General features: G+C 39.6%; 3 protein-coding genes across 3 annotated transcripts; 2 read left to right on the top strand and 1 right to left on the bottom strand.

Annotated features, from left to right (window-relative positions):
* The first annotated feature begins 1,403 nt into the window (after positions 1 to 1,403).
* LOC140927553 (charged multivesicular body protein 4b-like) lies at positions 1,404 to 9,086 on the top strand. Its single transcript, XM_073377224.1, has 5 exons — positions 1,404 to 1,702; positions 1,868 to 2,045; positions 5,374 to 5,488; positions 6,184 to 6,304; positions 7,787 to 9,086. The coding sequence occupies exons 1-5, from the start codon at positions 1,531 to 1,533 to the stop codon at positions 7,846 to 7,848; spliced, it is 648 nt and encodes a 215-aa protein (XP_073233325.1). The 5' UTR covers positions 1,404 to 1,530; the 3' UTR covers positions 7,849 to 9,086.
* Positions 9,087 to 10,864: 1,778 nt separating this feature from the next.
* On the bottom strand, positions 10,865 to 12,478 carry LOC140926542 (6-phosphogluconolactonase-like). The gene has a single exon (XM_073376270.1). The coding sequence runs from the start codon at positions 12,476 to 12,478 to the stop codon at positions 11,558 to 11,560; it is 921 nt and encodes a 306-aa protein (XP_073232371.1). The 3' UTR covers positions 10,865 to 11,557.
* A 4,725-nt stretch (positions 12,479 to 17,203) lies between these two features.
* Positions 17,204 to 19,953, top strand: LOC140927552 (uncharacterized). The gene has a single exon (XM_073377223.1). The coding sequence runs from the start codon at positions 17,333 to 17,335 to the stop codon at positions 18,869 to 18,871; it is 1,539 nt and encodes a 512-aa protein (XP_073233324.1). The 5' UTR covers positions 17,204 to 17,332; the 3' UTR covers positions 18,872 to 19,953.
* The last annotated feature ends 4,519 nt before the right edge of the window (positions 19,954 to 24,472 follow it).

The raw sequence follows: 24,472 nt of genomic DNA, 5'->3' as shown, positions 1-24,472 counted from the left end.
AAACGGTTCGCAGGAAACGCATCAGTGAAAAGTTGGCCTGCCCCATGCCCAATAGAGCAGCCTACTTCCCAGGGTTCTCTCCTACCCGTACTTACGGAGTAGGAAAGAGACTTATAATTGAAGGAAAGGCTGATCGGACAGCTAAGAGTTGATAATTTACAAATTTATTTGTCCAATAGGGCAGGGACTAGAAAAGCTAAGTGAGAATAAAATAAACGGTTGCAGTTGCTGATCCTGATCTTCAACAAGATCCGGCGTTTCCTCGCTATTGTTTGTCCATGCAAGAGGTTCTTGCAAGAATTGTAGGAGGGAGAACCTGGGAACGAGATTGCCAGTATAGCTCGGCAGGTTGCCCGTGAAACCAGTTGCCCCGTTATCCGGGATCACTTTTCCACTGTTCTCGGCCAATCAGAACTAATAACAAAACCAGCGGGAATCTTATACGTTTTCGCGTGCTAAGCGGCGCCTTGATGTTTTTGCTTTGCATCTGATTGGCTCATTTGATTCTTAGGGCGCACTCCCATTAGCCCCAGTATTTAACGTGTTTTTGGTTTTCCGTCTCCCGTTGAAAACGGTAGAATATCTAACGAGAAGACCCGAGAAAAAAAGGAGAGGCGGTGATGTCACTGTGATGTAGGTCGTGATAAGGCGAATCAGCTAATATAACTTTATATGAGAACAGGCAGTACCAGGAGCCCACTTGGCTGTACGATCCAAAGAGGCTTGCCGACAAGGGGAACTTATCCCCATTTTAGTAGCTTGGATTAATAGGCAACTTCAGCAAGGATCACTGGGACATCATTAATAAACTGATCAATCATAGCTTGAGTAGTAAGCGTTTCCGCTCGAGTTAGATCATTGCGCGCAAGCGGAAACTCTGGCGCTTGCAACACAGTGTGGATCAATTATGTATGAATAAATGAATTCTTGTTCTTTCAAACTATCATTACAGTTATTCCAGCTCTCTTAATATGTCAAATGATAAAATGAAGGCAAATACGCTTTGTGCTTCAAGATTGGTTTGAAGGGTCAAGGTCAAAACTCCTACCTGGTCGGGGCCCTTAAAAAAAAACAACTCCAAAAGTTCCTTTCTTTTTTTATCGAAATAGGGATTATATGTGAGGCCAAGAGATCATACAATTATGCAATGACGTCCTAGTCAGGTTCAATCAATTTGCCAGCTGATTTGCAGCATAGAGAGCAATGCAAGAGGATAGTCTGAAATGTCAGTCGTCACCTCAACATCCCCTTCCCCCCCCCCTCGTGAGGAGACAACTGGCATTTCAGACTAGCGCATGGAGGGTAGGAAGAGCGGTTTGCATCATCCTACCCATGCCTCTGCCTCTCCACACTTCGCTTCGCATTTTGCCTGGTTACAAAGTGTCGTGACGTCACATACCTAAATAAAGATCTTACCTGGTTGGACTTGTCGGAAATTTCCTGCAATTTCGGGAACGTTTCGTAGTTTTATTGCTGTTTAGTAGAAAGTTTCTTCTCTTTTTAGGAAACTAAAGCAATAAGCTGTTCAAAATGTGGAAGATATTTGGGGGAAAAAACAAGGAACAACCGCCAACAACGCAGGAAGCGATTCAAAAGTTGCGGTCCACTGAAGAAATGTTAACGAAGAAAAGTGAATTTTTAGAAAAGAAAATCGATCAAGAAGTAGCAACGGCAAGGAAGAATGCTTCAAAAAATAAGAGAGGTTAGGCTTTTCTCCCAGTTATACAAGTTTAAATTCTTACACGAGCAATCAGTGTCGAAGCATTCTAGGAATCAAAATGGATCTCAGTAGTAATCAATATATTTACCGTGTGGCAATGTTCTTTGACATGCTAAATCTTAAATGTTACTGAAATGTTATTTTCAGCTGCCTTAATGGCTTTAAAGAGGAAAAAAAGACTTGAAAAACAACTGCAGCAAATCGATGGAACCTTATCTACTATCGAATTTCAAAGAGAGGCTTTGGAGAATGCGAATACTAACACTGAAGTCCTTAAGAATATGTCATATGCTGCAAAGGCGCTGAAGTCAGCTCATCAACAGCTGTGAGTATATTTTAAAAAAATCTATTAGCATACATTTAAACTGTACCAACTATCTAGGCTGGCAGTTAAGTTTGAAACTGTACAGTCAGTTAGATCATGCACAATTCTTGGGAGGCGAGTTGCCAATTTTGCACTTGATGCAGTAACAGCGTACATGTAAATTACAAACACACTGTTGATTTAATTAGCTTTAAAAGATACATTGTTTACTGACGTGATGGCTCAACCACATGCCAGTTGGCCACAGTTTTAATAATGTGAAAGAGACATATTTTACTTAGTTAATTTGGAGTGCGAGCTAAACAATCACGTATTTTCATCCATCTTCATATTTATCACACAGTATAGCCTGCAAGGAAGCTCTCCTGTGGTTTCCAGGAGTACAGGGGTGGGGGAGGGAAGAGGGGAAGGAGAGCTTGCACTTCCGTCTTATAAATTTGAATATCTGTGTCCCAGAATGGGATGCGAACGCTGATTGGATATATCAGCATATTATGAAACAAACAAATTCAGTTCGGTGTATTCCTGTCAATTTGTAATCTGTTTATAGCAGGAGAGAGACAATTTATTTAGTTTTTCTGGACATCTTTGTTTCTAAATACTTTTGCAGGAACAATTTTACTCTGAGTTCAATGTACATCACAAAGCTTGCAAAATATCTTGTCTCAGTGCTGACGCCTGAAGCAGGCATTAGTGGTGGTTTGCCACTTTTTGGACGTTCTCTGTTGATCTTTTTTGCTGGGGCCATACTTTCAGGGCTTCGTTCAGTCGTGGGAAATTCATCTTTTGTGCAGTGTTTTTATGTTTGTTTACAATCAACACTCATTTCTGCTCCACATTGATTGGTCAAAACTGACAGCTCTGTTCGTTGACAGGGAGCCACAGGGGCACTGGAGGTGGAATTCAAATTCCAGAGACATGATTGCTAGCTTTCTCTCCTTTTTTGCCTCACCACCAGATTGCCCTGGGAGAGCTTGCTCTTAGGCTACATACACTAATGTACATTTTTTAAACAAGCAAACAGTAAAAGACCACCCATTGCAGAAAGTGTACCAAAAAAGGCTTTGTAGGTATTAACTTCTGAAAGTGTGGCATCTATTTAGTGTTTGATATTGGCCCCTTGTTCCTGTTTGGGCTTGCTTTTTTTTTGTAGATGTTGCTAAATGATCAAAAATTTTAATCACACCACAGGTGTGGGATGAAAATGTGGACTAGGTTAAACATGGCAATTTAGCGGCAGATTTGATTGAAATGGTTAGATGGTCAGACCTCTTCTTATGCGATGCTGGACAGAAATGTTTGGTCATTTAGCCAGAGTTTATAGTTTTCCAGTCAGCTGAAATCGAGATTTTAAGAATGAGGCTTGTGGATTGTTCAGTCACCTCAGTGGTCTGTCTACCAGGTCAAAGTATAAGTATAGTTACGGGGTTCTTACAGGTCATGCAAAACCTTGAAAGTTATGAAATTTAAGAGTTTCATTTTTCAGGCCTGGAAAGTCATAGAATATAATTGACAGTCCTGGAAAGCTATGGGAAATATTTTTATTATTAAGGTTATGCTTGATAGATTAGTATTACTGCAGATGTCAAAGCTAGGATGATGTACGATAAAGACAAATAATTAAATGGCACACATTTTGGTATACACAACAGTTTGTGTCTGTTGAACTGAGTTAGGTCAAAAGCTACCCTGAAACAAGTAAAGATTTGAAAATATTTGAAAGTGAAAGTTTCAGTTTCAGTTTATTTATTTGCCAGAAAAAAAAAACACATATACATACAAACGTTCAATATATTACAAAAATGTTATTGAAAGATTAATTGGACGTAAATTATAAGTAAAAGAATTAAAAGTATTTTTCTGGCAAGGAAGCTCAAATGGAACCTTGGGGCTTATTGAATGAGCTCCCTCCCTAACCTAACATTAAATATAAAGAATAAATAAGCGGCAAAATCATACTGAAGTTTCCATGTAAGATTTTCATCAAGGGTCACACCCTACAATATAGAATCCCTTACTCGCTCAATGGCGCAATTACTTTAATATTTCTAGTTTAATATCAAGGTTTTGCCTTTTCTGCCTGGATTTGAAAACCATAAATTTTGACTTTGAATAATTATTGATAACTTATTAGCCTGGTACCAATTTGTCAGTTTCAAGAGCTCCTCATTCAAGGTCTTTTCAAGAAAGTCAACATTTTTTTGAGAAAAGAATATGTTAGTGTCATCTAACTCATTATGAGAATAGGGGTCGTTAAGAAAGCTTTTGTACGACAGATTTTTTTTCTAATCGATTTTGAAAGGCCCTTTGTAAACCAAGGCTTACGAAGAGCTTGTTTTTTAGCCTTAACCAGTGGAAAGAAGAGGTTATAAAGTTAAACTTAAGGTCATGGAAAACTTGAAAAGGTCATGAAAAAAGTCATAAAAAGTCATGGAATTTGAAAAGTTTAAAAGAGTACGAACCTTGTAGTTAGAAAAATGTCTTTGCTTTCTGTAATTACATGTATGCTGAAATTAATACCCTGTCACTTTGTCTGCTTTGTGCGTCATTTTCCATGTGTTAATAAAAGTAGAAACCTGTATTCCTTGTTCTTAAAACTTGTGGCACCAAACTACAAGGTATGGCACTTTGGTGCCAAAAGTACCATTTTGTCGAGAACCTAAGATATTTTCTAGTCACTTGCACAGCATAATTGATAAAGCGTGTGCAACAGCCAGCTTCTGAGATGTCCTCTACCCAACACATAAACACTGCACCAGTACATACACCAGTAAACAGTACTTCAGGCATGCTTCTTTCACCTGGTTTGTTTTCCCTAATATGTGGCCTTGTGATTGTCATAATTTGCTGATAATATTGTGATATGTATCATGTCATCCATGGACTGATCTTTTACCTTCTGACTTAAATGGTAACAGCACTCCTAAGTCTATGGTGAGAAACCAATATGTCAGACAAAGGCAGTTAAGCTATGTAGCCAGCATTGGTGAATCTTTCCTCTTAAATATGTATAGGTCACAGCCTAATGAACTGTTTTTCTGTATGGCAGTTGAAGTTGTAGTGTGGCCTGCATAAAAGTGCCACGCAACTTGAATAGCAGAAAGGAAATCACTGATTTTCCATTGCTTATGCAACTTGTAGACCAAAATCTCACCTGTACTGTTTATTATTATTATTCTTTTTGTTATCAGTACATGTATTCTTCTTCTTCTTTTTCTTATTATTTTTATTTTACAGTTTGTGAATATAATGGTTGTACATGAGTATGCTCATGAATGAGCAACTTTCCATTTCGTATTACATTCATTTTTTTTTTCACCCCCTACAGTGATGTTGATGATGTCCATGAAATGATGGACGACATTCAGGAACAGACAGAGCTTGCCGATGAAATCTCTAGGGCTATATCAGAACCAGCTGGCTTTGGAATGGATGTCGATGAAGTGAGTATTCAGAATGTTATTGCTACTTTTCATAATGAATTTGTTACAACATTGATGCTTTCCTTTTTTTTAATACACAAGAGATTTTCTTACCTAATCAGAACTGATCATAAACTATAGTAGACGACTGCTAACAAATCAACTACTCAAATCTGATTCTTTGTTGGGGTTTACAGATGTATGACAAGGGTTTGTGTGCTACTTAATTACTGGGGTAAATTTTTGTATGGAATGTAGGCCACTAGAAAATAGCCTGCAACACAGGTGGAACTAAACTCTTGTTAAGTCTGTCCACAAAACAGTGCCAAAAACCTTAATCTGCAGTGGCGGATCCAGGGGGGGGGGGGGGTCAGGGGGTCAGGGACCCCCTTGCTTCAGCCGAGACCGCCCCCCCTCCCATCTCAGGAACTGGATGATCGGGCCCCCTCCTTATCTGAAGGTCTGGAATCCGCCACTGTTCTGGGCGCCCACCTGTGTACCAGGATTTGAGAATGCACAATGATTGGCCTGTTTAAAAGCCATTGTCAATTTGCTAATCAGGGTGAATAGAAATTCAAAATGTATTTGTGGTAATTTGTTGAGTCTGCTGGGGGCCCAGAACGAAGATACTGGTGCTGTTTATTTGTTTGCCAAGTAAAGCATTCATCTTTGTTTACGTCTCATGTGACAAACTTCTAATGCTCCATCAAATTTAGGATGAGCTTATGAATGAGCTTGAAGAGTTGGAACAAGAGGGACTGGATGAACAACTGCTAGAAGTTGGCGGAACAGCTAGTCTGCCAAATGTTCCTTCCACAGAACTACCAGCTCAACCAGGTTAGTTTCCATTCAGGTCCAACTGATTTCATGTTTGGTCCTGTTTTATGTTTAGGCTTATTTGCCATTGTAAATTATTCACAATGATTTATTATTTACTATAATAATATAATGGTGTTGTTTTAGAAAAGATCCATTCTATATGGATTTTGAAGGTTTTTGGTTTGAACTCTATCCATCCTCCCCACTTCCTGCAAATTACAGTTTATCTTCAGACTTTTGTAAATTTTAAAATTTGGGTTTTATGATCCTCCTCCCCCTCAGAAATTCCTCCTCCATAGGAGGAATATGGGTATTTTCTGGAAACACATCGTGTAAAGATCAAATATTTATTTTACATTCCAACTGTGTGCTGGAAACACAGTGATGTTCTCATGCTTGTCATTTTATACAAGTTGTATTTACTTTTATTGGTAGTATAAAGTCCTTTATGTCATGAGCCCTTATTCACCTTCCAGCCACAGGGCTATCAATAAGGGCCGGTAGCTAGCCAAAACTGCTGGCTAGTTAGTCATCCTTTGCTGGCTACTTTTGTCTCCTTCTACCATAACTGCAAACAAAAGATATGCACCACCTAGTAAAATTTGTAAAGCATCCGTTTCCCAGTTTTGAATGACATTGAACACATATCTAAACAAGTTTAGCTCTGTGAAACTTTCGAACCGTGCAATGTCGTGGAATGCCTGGGACATTTAGACAGCATTGTGCCCAGTCTTGCATTTATTCTGATGAAGTAACATGGCGTCCATGGTGGAAAATACCTCTTGAAAACCCCTGGAAATGGCATTTTATTTTTCCGAGACTTGAAATTATTTTTTTATTTTTTAAATTTATTTTTGACCAACTAGTTGGATTTTACTAAAACAATATTATTCCTTTCACCCTCATGGCCTCAGAGTCAATAGCCCATTCACATGTTGGCTTTATGGGCTATTGACTCAGAGCCCATTCAGGCTCGAGAAATAATTGTTAAATATCCTGATGTATATTCTCCCCATTACTCTTGAATCATATGTCTCCTATGGTATATTTCCTATTGTTCACAATCAAGACCATTTTAAAGTACAGGCCTCAGTTGTTTGAAGGCCAATTAATGCTAACCCCGGGTTGAATTTTAATCTGGGTTTCTTTTTCTTTTGTCCAAAAGCATTTTTCCTAAATAATTTTCCCATTTTTCAGATCATAAAATCATCAAGTTGTGGGGAAAAATAATAAAACTGAATTTGCGTTGAAAGCTCTCGTTTCTGAATTTAAATTTCACACTTACTTGGGTTATCTTAACCCAGCTTTGAACAACCCAGCTGAGATCATTAAGGTTGTTCTCGTGATCTTTACTCAAGTAGTGTTTTTTCAGTGAAAAACTAGATGCAGGTCACTCTTCTGGGTTAGAGTTAAACTAATGTAATAAGAGTCTAAAAAGTGTATCAAGCTCTTAAGGTTCATGTGTACCAAGTTTTTCATATCTGTTTCTTCTATTTCTAGCCAAAGCTAAGGCCAAAGCAGAAGATGATGACTTGAGAGAACTTGAAGCTTGGGCATCTTAGATCATTTGTTGGAAGACTGACATCCTCATGAGTACTCTAATATGTGTAGTAACAAAATTAACTAACTCAAAGCAAATCAAACAAGTGTTAGCCTCCGAGAAATTTGTCATTTAGGAACTCACAGATTGTTATTTTTTAAATAGACTAGCAAACTCACTACTTACAGACTTTACTAGCAACTGTCACTGTAGTTATTGAGCAAGATGTTTTTTTCAACTTTAATGCTAAGAACTATTTTGACCGAGATCTGTAACAAAAGAATGGCCAGTTCATAGCTTGAAGTTGACCTCATCAATACATGTACCTATTTAGTTATGCTTGAGTGTGAACAGATAAAATAAAATGGCTTTTCAGGCAGCTTGAGCAGCCCGGGGTGGAGCCATGTTTTTGTTTATGATATATTATAATTTTATGGTTTGCTATTTCAAGGACTCTCTCTCACTTGCCAATAGGTTTACATTTTATAGCCATCACTGGTTAGACAAGAAACATAATAATTATTAAAGAAATTATTTGTTCATTGTGTTGTGACCAACCTGGCACATGGAAGTTAGGGAATCATAATAAACTAGAAACGTAGTTGGTAAGGTTTAGTTGCAAGACTGAATTTCTCTTACAGGGCTGAAATGTAAGAGACAATTATTGATGTAAACTTAACAAATTAACTCACTAAGCCCCTTTCATGGCATCCACTCGACAAGAGGGTTCTTTTACTGGAGGCTATAGAGACATAATTCATTGGCACTCCGTTTTAAATCATTTCATTCTTCAAATTTACAATCTTTGGAATTTGTTTTTGTTTTAGCCATTAGAAAATAAACTTTCAGTACACCTATCCAGGGCTGTCATTAAGTGGTGGGGGCTGGGGTACTATGAACCTGGCCCTTGGCTACTTTCAAAGGAAAATAGAAGAAAAATAGAACCAAAAGAAACCCCTAGCCGTTTGCATGATTCCTCACCTACTTGTTTTATTTACCCAACAACTTGAAATCTTAGTGACAACCCTGCCTATCCATTTTCCTTTTCTTTTGGGATGTATGATAATGAGTTTAAAGCAAATAAAATGCAAGTTAACCAAGGTTAAAATTGAATTGAACCACTGTCGATTTGATTAGACCCTTCTATTACTTATATTTGTGTCACTGTTCAAATGTTATGATAAGATCTTGTAGTCCATTGATGTTATTCAACTATAAAGAGGTGACATCTGCACTGTAATAAAAGAATATGGATTTACAGGCTGTTGGTTTGGATTTGCTATTGATTGCATCCATATTTGCTGGCTTTCATATCATGGGGGACTGGGTACGAGGGTATGCATTATGGAAGTATCATCTCAAGACCTACTTAGTCAGAAAAGAGCAAAATCCCCAAGCATTGTGTTAATCAGGCCTATATTGTACAAGATACAGCCTTTCAACAACTCCAGACATAATTTATTAATAGGGACATCTCACCAAGTAAATTACTTTGTAAATTCTCAAGTTCTTGAATGGCTCTATCTTGTTTAATATCACCCTGATTAAAACCAAACTTGGGGTTTAACTCTGTCGATATAGCAAAGGGTCAAGGTATGGTCAAAAAACAGTGAGGTTCTTTTCCGTACACGTTATCATTACTGGGGTAAAGAATGTTACATGTTATACAGAGGATGTAGGGGTTTATTAAATCAAGGTTTCACTTTACAGTCTTCAAAGCTAAAAAATAAATAAAGATGTCAGGGCAAAACATTTCCAAAACATTTCCAATTTCTGACTTAGCATTGGCAGCAGCATCACCCATTGTAACAAGTTTTTTACTTTAGCAAATAACTATGCATAAAAAAAAGCATTAAAATTATATCAGTACATTCAATAGGTCCATGTATAGAAACTTAGTCTGGAACCTTTCTCACAATCATTTATTCATTTATTTATTACAGATTCACTACACTGCATAACAAGCAAATAATGAAATGAAATAAGCTAACACTACTTTAACAAACAAACAAACAAACAAAAAAAAAAAGTTGTGGAGAAGGAGACAACCAAAAGCACCAATGCCCCATACTAGGGATGCCCCCACTAATTAACATACAAGAAAAATATATACAAATAGAAATATAAATGTTCTAGTTATCCTTAATAAAGCTTAACACACGAGCTTAACCACAACATTTATGGATTAGATACAATTGCAATAAAAAGGCCATCAAGCCTACAAACTCACATTTTAATATGGCATGAGTCCCCCCTTTACTAGGGAGCTTAAGCAACGATGACGGTGATATCAATGAGATTAGCAAAAAAGCAATAGGTTTAGATTGGCAAAACTACAACTTTGTACATGCATCACACTTTTTTATAAATTTCTATGCCGTGACTGCGCGATTACGTTGTGAAAATGCCTAAATTCATGTTTTGTGGAGAACACAAATAAAAGACAACGACTTTGTTTTTCTTTTCTTAAACTTTGATACAGTGTTTTATAATTCAACTCCATATAAAATTGGCAACATTTGACGAATTAAACAAGATGGAATAAACACCTTAAAGTTTGAAGCAGCATGAATTGAAAAAGGTAGCCATTACGTTGCTGGTTAGGTTCCCTATTCACTTCATTTCACTTAAGGCTGTAAATTGCGGATTTTTTGTCTCATATAGTGTGTTAACAAAATCCAGTACAGTTACTCCAAGGTTGGTTTCCTTTAGGGGTGTAATGGCTTATTTTCCAATGAGCATACTGGTGTGTTATACATATAGACAAATATAACCTATATTTCGACTCCAGTTTAAGTTATATGTATGTATATGAATATTATTTTCTTTCTCTTGTTCAAATTACTACTGGGACATTACTATTGATCATTTTTACTACTAGCATCGTTGTAATGGTTGCTTGAGCTCCCTACTATATATCACTTGTGGACTTGAATAATTATCATTATTATGCTCCTAAGATTATTAATTGGTGATGTGTGTGCAGCATAGATACTTAAAACAAATTTTGTTTTAAGTATCTATGCTGCACACACATCACCAGCTAATATCCCCTGCAGGTAGCACCTTGAGCCCTTTTGGAAAGCAGTTCTCAACCTTGATTGAAAGACCTGCATAGAAGGCTGAGAAGCAGACAAGACACTGCGTTTTCCGTTAATTGAAATAGGACAGGGATGCCTGGAGAAAGCCTTAAGTTACTCAGGATCAAGATCTAGATTCTCCTACAGTCGAACCTCAATGTGCGACCACCTCTCCTAAGCAGCCACCTCCTATGACCACTTATCTAACACATCAAAATTTTCTCAGTCAAATCACTACAGTTGAAACCTCTTGTAAACAACCCCCTATCAAGGGGGACTGCGACCACTTTTTTGGATAACGGTTTTAAAATTTTCCATTGCTTTTACCCTCTTGTAAGTAACCACTTGACGCATGGTTTGATCTCTATGTACTACACTACTCATAGTATGCAAAGAACGTTTAGTGACTCTTAAGTGACAACATGAAACTATACACACATATTAATCACATGATTATCACATTCAATGAATTCTCGTCCAAAATGTAGATGTATTTAAAACTTAATTATCTCAGACCCCCTGTGGATCAAGTCTCCTAAGCAACCACTTCCTAAAGGCAACCACTAGATCTCAGCATTTTGGGTAGTCGTTTGCAAGAGGTTCAACTGTATTTACAATGGCAAGATGCACGGTGGAAAGAAAGGCAGTCATTCATTTCTTGGTTAACAAACTAGCTGCAGCGTCATCAAGAAACCAGTGAAGTTCTCCATTAGAGGGCCTAACTCTTGCTGCTGGGAGTGGTTCCTCTGCAGTACCTTCCAACACCTGTTGTAAAACACTTGCCTTACTAGAACCAGTACTAACAAATGCTGCACATTTGCTGGCATTGATGATGGGATATGTCAGTGTGATCCTGCATGGCGGCGGTTTAGGTGAATCAGAAATTGGTGCCACAAGACGAGAATTTTCTTGAAGCAGTGGATGGCCAGGAAATAAAGAACACGTGTGCCCATCAGGACCCATTCCGAGCAGGAGCATATCTAGGGAGGGGACATCATCCCCAGGGTACCACCCCTTGAGATGAGATTCGTACTCCTTGGCGGCTTCATCCAGTGGAATATCATGATTAATAGTTAGTATTTGTTCAGGAGCAACAGAGAGCTTATCTAGCAAGTGCTGCTTTACTCCTACATAATTGCTGTCAGCGTCTGTTAGTGCTACATACCGCTCGTCACAGAAGAATATCCGCCATTTTGAAAAGTCAATCTGCAGAGAGAGCAGTCCGGGGCAAACAATTTTCGGAAGACTACCACCCGAAAAGCCGACTGCGAAGAATCCGTGGTCTTTGATAGCTTCTGATGATTTCTGAGCTATTAAGGAACAAACTTCCCGCTGTAGATTTCCTTCAGATGAAAAACTTCGCATTGCAGCCATGGTCTTGCCTTCAACTAATATTGCAGACTCATCCGACCCATGTAACACTGCGGCAGTTACTGTGCGGGAGGAGTTCACTGATGCGTTGCGCGAGATAACTCGCGTTATTTGCGTTATTCTTGCGCGAAAAACGTGGGAGAATCGGGATTGAAGAAACAAACTGTTCCTTATGAAAATTTGTGTTTTTCTTATATACATCATTTGTTCTCCATTTGTCGGGGCCCATAACTCAAACCTGGGGAGGGGCCTGGGGCCTGCCACCTCGATTTCAGGGTCGAGAAAAATTGTTTCCAGAGCGGTTCCAGCTCGATCGGTCGGTAAGGTCGTCTGATTACTCCGCTGCTAATGTATTGAAGTCTGGTGATTTCCTTGCAGCCTTTTCCAGGCATTCAGATAGTGGAGAGCAGCGCGAAGGGAGAACAGACTGGGTGAAAAGCGGAAAAGAAGAATACGGAGAGAGGAGGGAAGGCCCCCCCCCCCTCTCCCTACTCCCACCCCTCCCTAATGTTTTCCTTCTCACTTTATATTACGCTTTCCCAAAGCGGTTGAAAGGCTTTAATAGACCATTTCTGAGTTACCTCAAACCTCTGTTTCAAAGCGAGGCTAAGTGCGAAGCCATTGGTATGAAAATGATTTCAGCCCACGTAGATCTAGTCTGCTACAATTGTCTGCTACACAGCCGTTATTAGTGTCGTCACGCAACGCTCCACCCCTCTAGCGTAGGTCTGCGCAGCAGGCGTTTCCGTTAAAGGGATTTTCGATTTTGGCAGCGCGAAAAGTGGAACGAGAGCCAAAAAAGAAGGGATGCAAATAAAACTCATTTTCACTAGAAAAGTTTCGCACTTAGCCTCGTTTTGAAAGCGAGTGTTTTTGGAACCTGGAAATGGCCAATTGTCTTTTGGCTACTGGGGAAAGTTGTTGACGATGGCAAAAAAAACTATCCGGATCTACAGGAAGGAACAGAGTTCAAAGCATCAATTGTTGAATCCCGGCGCCAGCCGCCCGGTGCATTTAGACATTTTTGTCTTCTCATATAATGACGAAAAACCGCAGGCCCCGTTAGCAGAGGTCTTTTCCTGTTTTGACTCTTGTGGGACGAAAAAGAACGGGTGTCAGTAAAACGGTGAGTCGAGGTCGGGTTCGGGGTCCACCTTTTTTAAAGAATGCTGTTTTAGGATCAGGGTTGACGCTTACCCTAACCTTTATCCTAACCTAACCCTAACCCTAACCCTAAACAGTATGATAGACCCCGAATTCGGCCCGGCCCCGGCCCTGTCCCTAACCCCGCGTTTTACTGACACCTAAAAAGAACCTAAACTGCTGTTTCGTAAAGAGAAGGAGACGTGGACACGGCAGGGTGTGGACAGGTTTTATGGGCTGGGTGGGCAATGAAGGGGTTGATATCAATTGGCAAGTATGTACTATTTCATCCCAGTCAGTGTCACAGTGTTGATTCACCGCGGCGAAATTTCAAGAAAACAAAACAAACAAAGTTTAATTAACCGCATAACCTAGGACTTAGTTTTCCACAAAGAGCTGATAATGGTTTATTATCACTAATCGACTTTCCAGGACAAAAAAAACTTATATAGGAGATGGAATTCCAGCCAATGATGTTTAGCGCCATGGTGATTTTGACTGGATATGTAAATGAATTTAAGAGTTCAATCCATTGGCTCCTGTTACTTGAAGAGAACCAAATAGGACACTGGCTATACACGGACAAATACTGTCAGGTAAGCTCTGACGACTTTGATGAGAGTTTAAACTCTCGGTCAGTTGTTTAGTGAGTTATATGACGTTTCATAAATTTTTATTGACTTTTACACCGACGAATCTTTTCTTTTATGAAACGACATTGAACCTCATTCACCGCAGTCATTGCAAATCTATAACTTACATTTCTTTTGAACGATCGCAAGGAACAAAAAAGGGGGAGGCTTCGTCAGTTCGTGATTTTATTGGCATAAAGAAGAAATCAAGAACACGAAACTGTAATAGTTAATGAACTGCTTTGGGGACGTTTTCTGCCAAGGACAGGGATAAAAGAACTTTTACATGGAAAATGACCAAGAGTTGTTAACGTAGTCCGTCTTTTTCAGTTGATTTTAAGTTGGGTAATGAATGCAAATTGTTGAGCCACGATGAAAAGTTTGAATTATATTAGTCATTCACCGATCAGCACTGAGTGACGGTCTCGATCATTCAGTAGCTAGACTACTCATTCGCAAGTAATAGTGTAAGGCCTGGTTCAGACGCCGAACTTTACATGAGCCGACCCTAATTCGAATTAAGGCCGACCCAAATTATTTAGACCGACTGAACTGATTCAGACGCCGATCTTAATTGCAGCTGAACTAAGTTCAAAAGGCGGAAAATGCTCATTTCGGTCAAAATGCTTACGTTATAAAATTTATGCATTAGGTTCAGTACATGAAAAGTTTGGCGTCTGAATCAAAGCCGTTCCAAAGTCGCTCCAAAGTGTGGGCTCATTTTCCTGAACATTGGCTTGTAATCGAGCCTATCCGATTCGTGGTGCTTCGAGCTCTAACTTCATCTCGCCCCGCTCAAGAAGTTTTGTAAAGGGATCTCTCCAAACAGAAGCATTATCCATTTATGAGTTCATTTTTGTTCAGCCGGGTTGCCGGCAAAAATGAAAACGGTACCAGCAGAACAATTATTAACAGAAGATATTCACATGATCAAAGCAAATTTTTTCCTTATCAAAATCAAAATCAATCAGAATTTGAGTTTGAGTCAGTTGATTGCCCGCTTGTTGCAGAACTCCTCCAATGGAAGGACTTATAGGAAAGGCATCGAGTGGGCTTTCACTAGTGCATTACAGGTTAACAAATGACACCTTATCGCTACTGTAATTCATATTGTGGAACACCTGCAAAAATCAGCAATATTGACACCAGCGTAAAGAAAAAAACTTAATTAGAATTCAAAATCCAAAAAAAGTATGAATCTTTCCGCTTTCCTCAGTAAACTGGGCCACGCTCTTGACAAGAAGATGCTCTCTTGATCTCGCACTCCAACGGTGATTGTTTCTCACAGGCCTGGCTGCTCCTCTGTCAGCCTTCATTCTCTGATCGCGAGGGTAAGTCACTCATTAATTTCAAGTACACAATCTTTTAAACTCCGACCTCAACTGATTGAATCCAATAATAACAACAGGGTTGAATATCAGTTTGGCTGTTTTTAAATGATATCTCTCGTAGACACAGAGGCTAATTAATAATAAAAAGTGATCCGGCATATAGGCACCCTCGTATTAGGTCTTGTAAAGTAATATTGTCTCCCTTATAATCAACTGCCGTGAATACCTTTTCACTGATCAATTTGAACGGGCATGCTCAGCGGGAAGGCGACGAGATTGAAGAGGCTCGTATCTAGCCTGCTTAGTAGGCCTTTTGTGGTGTGTTTTTCGTTTGTGTTTCTTAAAGAAAGGGAAACAGACGCGCAAGTTGCGAAAGCTGATCCTTCCCGCGGTCAAAAGAGGAAACGATGGGGGAGGGGGGAGGGGGGATGGAAAGAAGACATATTAAATTCTGCAAGCAGAATACTGCAATGCTGATCGTACTACGTGAAGTATTCTGCTTGCAGAATTTAATATGTCTACTTTTCATTTTTGCTGATCAGGTCTTTATAGATCCTACGTTCTCCGGCATATTCGTTTGCGGTCCTTTGCAGTCCTTTGTGGTTAATGTTTGTACTGGATAGAAAGAAGACGAAACTCTTTGCCGTTTGTTTCTCTCGGACTCTTCCCCATCGTTTTTCTTGTTTTGCCCCTTACTTAACGACCAGCGATTAGACGTTTTTTTAAATTCACAAGGGAAGAAAGAGCGCGTGATCGCAGGTTACTTACTTTAGGAAACTGACGGAACACGAATCAGGGAAAAACATACCAAAAAGCCTGCTATGCAAGCTAGCTGGTGTTCTATATTTATTAAGAACCTCTGACGTCAGTAACTGAACTTTAAGCATACCCATTTCCGGATTTGTCTCCTTTCATTATCAGTTTCGGTTTAAATTTTGCAAACCCTTCGTGTTTCCGGCGTGCCTGGTTGCTATAGGGAATGTCAGAAGCCCATGACAAATCACCTGGCAAGTAGCGATCGACTTCAAAATTATTTGTATTGAACAAATAGCAAAGCTAGGTCGTTAAATAATCTTATTCTAAGTATTTATGAAGTGCTGGTTTTACCGTTGGTAAATCTCCAACAAATCGACCAAAAAATATCGGGGACAAATGTGTTGCGTGCAGTCCTATTCTTGGGTTGCACGTGACGTCACCAAAAATCAAACTTAGAAACTATCGATTCTTCTGAGTTTCTACTTTCACGAGGTATTACAGTACCTAAACACCTTTACATAAAAAAGTTTTTGGTTCGAAAGGGTTCTTCGTTTTGCGAGAGAGGACTCTTGAATTCCAAGGCTTTTGCGTGACGCGGCATTTAGATGGCGGCCGGGAAAGCTCTTACGTGGGTTAAAACATAACCGATTTTGGGAGATTTTGCAATGTAAACATTCCTTGTCTCAGAATAAATATTACTGTAATCTGTATGAGTTCCTCAAGCGAAGAATTCACGCATTAGTAGGAAAACTAGAAAACGGTTGGTATCCGGCGGCCATATTGGTGTTCCTGAAAGGGACACCAACATGGCGTTTCCATACAAAGCTTTATAAATTTAAGTAAACCGTTTTTCCCAATATCTCGCATTTGAAATATTTCACAGACCTGATTCTTGGCAAGGGTTTTTGTATATTTATCTTTTTTTATTTCCCAGATTCTAGTCCTTCTATATTGAATGGTTTGCATTTTTATTTTTCATTGCGTGACAGTGCAAGCCAAGAATTTCCGGTCAGCGCGAGAAAAATGATTTTAGGGGGGGTCCGGCCCTGATAAGGTAAGCGGAACTTGACGCAAAAATGAATGCCCACCGAAGTGTGCTGTGTGTCTGTATATTTATTAGTATGAACTGCAGCTAAAGTACACAATTTGCCATCTTACTTCAGGTAAAGAGAGAATTAACCTCATTCGTCGATATGGTAGTTGTAATTAAGATGAAAGGTTTACCCTGGGAAGCCACAGCGCGAGAGATAAGGCAATTTTATCGAGGCTTGGACATACGTGAAGAAGACATTCACTTAGCTCCCAGCCCAGAAGGAAAGGCATCTGGTTATGCTTTTGCTTGTTTCCATAAGGACGACGAAGCGAGGAAAGCTATGCACAGGCATGGAAATTTCGTCGGAAAGCGATATATTGAGCTTATACTCAGCAGTCAAACGGAAATGGAGAAAATTTTAAAGGAAGGTGTTCGCAAGCGAGGAGACGACGTTGACAAAAAGCGTGTACTTGCCGGCCAGACCGACGATAGGAAGGCAAATAATTTGAGAGACAACTCCAGGAGTGTTCGAGATGCCCTTCGACGATCTCGAAGCCGAAGTCCCATCCGGAGTAGTAGTTCCGTTGATAGTTCTTGGGGCCGCAAGGATCGAATTGGGTCAAACCATGCGACAGGTAGTCGGAGACAAGCCGTTACGAACGGCACTGCTAACGGATTGTCTGCAACTCGAAGAGAGGTGGTTCGTCGAACTCGAGAAAGTGACCGAAGGAGGGATTCTGACAGGTTGGGTAGAAGTTCAGCTAGTTATAACAAGAATAGCCGAGAAAGTCGATTGGATGCTAGGTCTGTTGGTTCCAGTGGTTCAAGGCGGGACTCGGGAAGTGTCATTAGAGGCGACACCTCTGTCGGTAAACCGAACAGGAGCCGCCGTGAATCATCTGATGTGGATGGGGTAGCTGCTTCCTCTACTTGGGTTTTTATGACAGGTTTGCCTTACACTGTCACAGAAAGTGAGATTCGGGATTTTTTTCAGGGGCTTGATGTCTTGGCTGTACATCTTATGTTGCACTCATCGGGAAGTTGGCTCGGGAAACTCGATGGAACCGCATATGTGGAGTTTAAGTCTGTTGGGGACTGTATTCAAGGAGCAGACCGAAATAGACAGTTCATAAGGGAGCGATATGTTGGCGTAAAGCGTTGTACTGTGGAAAGAGCTTATGAAGTTTTGAATGTCAAACTCTCAGATAGTCGAATATATCAGGAACCTAACATGACAGAAAGAAGCTTTTCTCAAGAAGATATTTTGTATTCCTTAGGGAACATGAATGGAAATAATCACAATTTGTCATCACCAGAAATGAGATTGGCTTTGGATGTTGGGATAAATGCTGCAGGAAATATGCCTATTCAGGAGAATTCTGGTGTTGGTACAGAAGGTCCCATGACACCTGTAAAACAACTCGCGGCTGGGGCCAATATAAGCGTGAATGATATCAGTGCAGGGTGTGTTATAGGGATTCGCAATCTTCCCTCTACTGTTTCCGCAGAGGAAATTTTGGATTTCTTTTATGGGTTCCCCATCATTCCAGACTCCATTCGCATTCATTACCTTGCTCCAGGGCGTTCATCTGGTGATGCTATGGTGACACTGCCTACAAATGGCGAAGCACGTAGTGCAATTGAACAGTTGAACAATAAACCAGTTGGTAAACGTAAAGTGCAGCTGTTTTTGGTGTAACAAAAAAGTGGGATGGGAAATTCAAGGAAAGTTGAAACTGTGTGTAGATGGATTCAAAGCTTCATTCAAGATTTATTTTAATATTATTGATATCATCCATGTAATATTTTCTTTTTATTTTGATTGCATGCAAAGATTAGTCTATTTTTGTTTTTTGTTAATCACAGTTCATTTCATTTCATTTTTGCTGCATACTTATGAAGTGTTTGGTATTTTGCCATATTATATTCTGACTTGTATGGCACAGCTGATTTGTTTAGAGATCTTTAAAGTTTTATGACTTATCTTTATATATTTCAAAACAGATAGCAAAGTGTAGTTTTGTGATGCGCTAGTCAATATCATGGATTATAGCTATCAGAATGGCATTTTTAAAACAAGGAAGGTGATGGAATGTGCTGTTGCAGGCATTTTTGATGCATACATCAAGAGTGGATTATTAGGGCTTGGGGTATTGAAGATTATTTTGTAGTCTCATTAACACATGTTGCAAATTTGTTGAAGGGAGCATTTATGATTGCTGAGAATTTATAAATTGGTCTAGTTTTATGTTGTAGAGGTCTAACTAAAATGTTTGCTGGTGATTAGAATACACAGTGTGGGTATGCAAACGATATTCGAGTTTTGAAAGATAAAGGTATCTTAATTTAATCTGCAGAGATCCAGTCTAGAGTGTTTGGTAAATGAGTTGCATGTTGGTAAATGTTTAAATCTTGGAGGCATTCTTGATTTGCTAAGAAATTGTTTTATTAGACCTTCCACTCTCACTCAAACAGGAAAGTATTGAACTTTGGTCAGTCAGTATACATGTTGGGCAATAAGACAGTTATCAGAGGACTCAGGAGGGTTAAAGAATTCAGGGTTTTATTTAGTGATCCAGCATTTTTGGAAAAGGAATTGGAGCTCTTTGAACTTGTAAGCGTTAGTCATAAACTTGGGAAGTTTGTGGTGATAAAGTTTCATCATAATTTGCTTATACTCTGTTGTAGGAAGGGGAAAATTTGTCATTTTCTTTATACCACGGTCGTTTGTAAGTCTTTTTACAAAATTTCGTATTAAACACCGTTTGTATATATGAATATCATGTTGGTCTCTATATTTTATCGTACAGCACCCTTCAACTCTGATTGGTCATGCTTCAGTGAAGTTGTTTGTAATTTACATTTTGGTGATCATGACGCATCATCACGGACCATCGACTTTCGACACCGAGTCTACAATGGAACTTTCATATGTAGTTTCACTTTCAGTGGAGCTTAGAAGTTTCAATAATTCACGCAACAGAACCTAAATCATTTCCTGAAGGCTCGAGAACTACAGAACAAACAAGAGAGAAAGAAACAGAGACGCGGGAGATTTATTTGCTTTGATGACGTTCGTGACCAAAGGAATCTGTATCCTGGGGCTAGGGTGTTTACGTTATTTACTTTGATTCTTAGCTGTTCGTGAACAGGGAAGGCCAATGGCACGCAATGAAGATTAACCCCAAGTAACGACATTCCTGTTCAATGGCGGCCAAGGCACATAAAAACAGAGGAACATAGGAGGTGGAAATTGAAGCCAGCAGGATGTGAATACTGCTTCCCGACAATTTATTTTAAAGGTCACACAAACTGCAGCACGGTGACTTCTAAATGGTCACACTCAGGTGAACATTTCACGCATAGGAGCACCTTGTGTGGCGTTGAAAACAAGAAAGTATAATCAGAAACTCGTAACCGTGTTATGCGTTTCTGTTTATCCACAAAAGTTGAACAAAATGGGTATTTCATCCACAGAAGTAAACTGTACGGCGCAATAAACATCACCACACCAAAGTCCGTTTTGCGGTCATAATTCTAGATTGATCTGCTTATTGAGCTGCTAAACAATTTCTTGAATGAGGTCAAACAGGGACTCAAAATTTAAAACTGCAAAAAATTTACTTGGACAAGAAAGTTCTACCCTTGAAATTTCATTTGAGTGGTTTATATCACTCACGATCCCCGTACACGCTCTCTCAGCTCTGTACAGTGTTTCGTACTTTCTCGTAAATGGTGACACTGTAGGGTTAAGTTTACATTTGTAATCTATATATAGTCAAACTTGGAACTATATTTAATCCACTGATGAAAAAGTTAAACAACCCTCGCGTGACCTTCCCGAGAACGATGCCAAAGAGCGCGTGATTTCCTTTCTGTCTGGGCTCTGGGTTTTTGCACATGCGATATTTTAGCCGTAAAAACATCACAAAATAGTTAACTCTGTGAAGAAAGATATTTCTTAACTAAGTTTCTCCTAGAAGAAGAGAAATGCAAATTTGTCGCACAAGAAAATTATGCCTTTTTTAGAAATTATAAATTCGGATTTGGATCAGTTAACTAAAGAGTTTTCCCGTCGAAACCGAAAGGTCATAAACTTATCAGAAGTAAAAATATCAGATTGATTTCCTTGAATACTGTTTGTTGGAAAGCGAAAGTACGCCATCGATGCCTTCTTTAGCCTGCGTAGCAGGCGCTTGGAAGTAGTGGGCGAAAGAGAGAACGGGCGCGCGCGAGGGAGACACGCAAAGGGTGAGGGAGCGCCTGCACGGAAGGCCCCTGAAAATCGTTTCAACTCGCACTCTGTGAGTTCGGATATTTCCAATTGGTCGAGAGGCTCCCGAGGGAAAAATTAACCGCGCGGGGCGAGAAAACTGTCAATCAATAGTACATGGAGAACGTAGTGAAGATCTTACATTACACCACTAGCTCCTGAAGCCGCTAAATTGTATACAATCGAAGTTCAGGTCTCGGAGGTCACTTCAATCTGGTTTAATGGGACTATGTGGCCGTAATCTCAAAGAAAAGTTGGAGTGTTCAAACGGTATTCACGATGGAAAGAATTGACATCAGATACGCATTAGCAGAAGTGGCGAGAAACAAAAGATTTGTCGAGTCGTGGCAATGAAGATCAGAGGAGATATTCCGTTTGCTCAGGAGAACTTGGCCGCTTGTGTTGTCGATGGAACGTATACCATCAAAACTTGGACATGATTGATGAAATGAAACACTTGCCAGGGGCACGAATTTGAAAAAAACATTTCACTATTGTTAGTATTATTCACCGTTCGGAGGCGACCTGAGGTCTGTTGTTTATGTCTCGTTACTGCAGTAGAAAACATGTCGGTACAGTTTAGGTCCGCTTAGTAAGACATGTCGGCCACTTAGCGCAGTAAAAGCAATGATCATTTTCCACGTACGCTGTGATCGTTGGTGTCTGTCCAGTTGTGGCTGAGTAAGCTCAGAGAACAATATTTTTAGTTTTTTATAATACACAGCATGCATTCTTTAAAAGATAAGGATTAAATTAACTGCAAAAACCGTAGACGACGATCCTGCTACCCAGTTTTGACTTTGTTGTTTCCTATTTATTGTGCCTGTGGTTAAAAAACATTTAAAGTTGTGTGTCAGTTAACCATCAGTTTATTGCTCCATCGCTATATAATCAGATAACCCAGCCGATCTTTACATAAACATATATTTAGACCGAAGATAAAATGTACAAAGCTTTTTGGCGGCACGCTTTGTTTGTGCGAGGTTAGTCGTTTTCTGTCAAAACTTTTGACAGCTCACGCAACGGCTGCCAGGTAATTGGAGAGGGGGCGGGAAACGATTTTCGGGGGCCTTCCGTGCAGGCGCTCCCTCTCCCCTCGCGTGTCTTCTTCTCGTGCGCCCGTTTATTCTTGTGCCCACTACTTCCAAGCGCCTGCTACGCAGGCTATGCCTTCTTGTGCTTTTTATTTTCTTCGGTAAACAACAAAAAGCTAGGCATTCGTGACACTGGTTAGGGGCACCCAACGTCAATTTTCGGAAAATATCTGTTCGGAAGACGATTTGAGATCTAGAATTTTCGGAACATTTGTTGTAAAATTTCTTGCTTTCCTGCCTCTCCTAGGATTTTCGAACATCTAGAAAATGGTACAATTGGCCATTTTTAACCTATTTTTACCCTAAAAAGGTCACCTAAAATTTTTGGAGCCTTTTTTTGGGCTGAAATTTTCGAAAAGGTAAGTTTTAATCCCTATAATTTTCGGATCACTAGACTTTCAGCTAGGAAATCCGAGCAGATGAAAACTTTTTAGGGGATAAAAATATGCCTATATCTACCGTTTAAAATACGTTTAATAATGTTATGTTCAAGTGGGTTTGAACTATATTCTCGTTGGGTGCCCCCGACTGGTCGTGAGAACACGAGAACTTACGAGGCAGCCGACTGAGACTGAGAGCATTTCTTTCTCGTGGGCCTTTTTCAATTGAACACATAAACAACCACAGAAAGATGGTTAGCTACTGGCTATGGCCGAAATGTCATGAAAATCTCTTCTTCGCGGTAACACGGTTATACCTTCTTTCGGCTTGAACCAAAGGAAATTCAACTACTGTAACAGAAGTGTGCTCGTGGGCAAGGAAATTTGAGTTCGGACACCCCTGAACCCGGTATGTGCCGCCCGAAAGGGTATGGTTTTTGCGCCGTTTTGGTCTGAAGAAGGGTTTAAACTTTGCTCTGGAATCGGTTATGGTTTTCCAGGGAACTATGGGAGTGTATGAACGTATTTGTAGTTTCAATTCCCGATAAATAAAAAGGGAACAGTAACATAAATTCAAAGAGAATTTTAAGAAATCTTTTGTATGGTGTTCTAATCTAAGTATTAATAACAAAATTTCTTAGACACCAAGTCTGAAAACGGGTGTGGAAAATGACATTTTTTGGTCTGACAGGGCCAGGATTTGGAAAACCGGGCGGTACACACCCACCAGAAATCCCCAAAAGAACCTTCCTCCCGGGACACTAAACCACCGTCGGAGCTAATTCCTATGTGACAACTAGAAAGCACAAAAGGAACTTGAGTCAAAAGAAATTTTTACTAAAACCTTAATTAGTTCGTGCGAGACGTATTATTTACACGGCCAAATAACTAATAACCTCTAGCGTGTAACGAGTTTTTTTTGCTTCTAGCATGCAACACTTCACTGACTATTTTTAAATAACATTTTTTAAACAAAAATAAATACAAATATTCTTTTAGGTGTCGCAAGTGAAAAAAAAAAAAAAAAATCTTTTTTTCATACAACACCATGTCTTAGTGAACAAATCATATATACAAAAATTAATACTTCAATAAATATCAACGCTACTGAAAAGGCATCACCATTCACTGTAGTCTCCCTCGCAGCCGTTTATTTGGATGTCACGCAACGCTCCCCCAAAGGAGCGTTGCGTGACATCCAGAAAAACGGCTGCGAGGGAGACTACATTCACTGAAGTTGATTAGTAATGTCTAATGACAGTAGAGGGATCAACTCTTGGTTTCCGTTTTACAGAGGTGCACGTTAAGAGAGATAGTCCACTGTAGCACTCAAAATACCTCTTAACCCATTACTGCATTATTTTAGCGCCAATTATTTTTTTTATATTTATATAAATGAAAAGACTACTCTTTTAGTACAAAATATTAGATAAAGAAGAAAATGATCCTATCGCCAGCATGCAATGCATGAAGAGCTGGCTCATTCGGGTACAAATCATCGCCCGCAATGTATCACTGTCGGCGATTGCTAAGTACTTACAACCCTACGTGGA

Source organism: Porites lutea, chromosome 2 (genome assembly GCF_958299795.1).
Source record: "Porites lutea chromosome 2, jaPorLute2.1, whole genome shotgun sequence".
Classification (NCBI taxonomy): domain Eukaryota; kingdom Metazoa; phylum Cnidaria; class Anthozoa; order Scleractinia; family Poritidae; genus Porites; species Porites lutea.
Note: the sequence above shows the minus strand (reverse complement) of the source record. Positions and strands in the feature narration are given on the sequence as shown.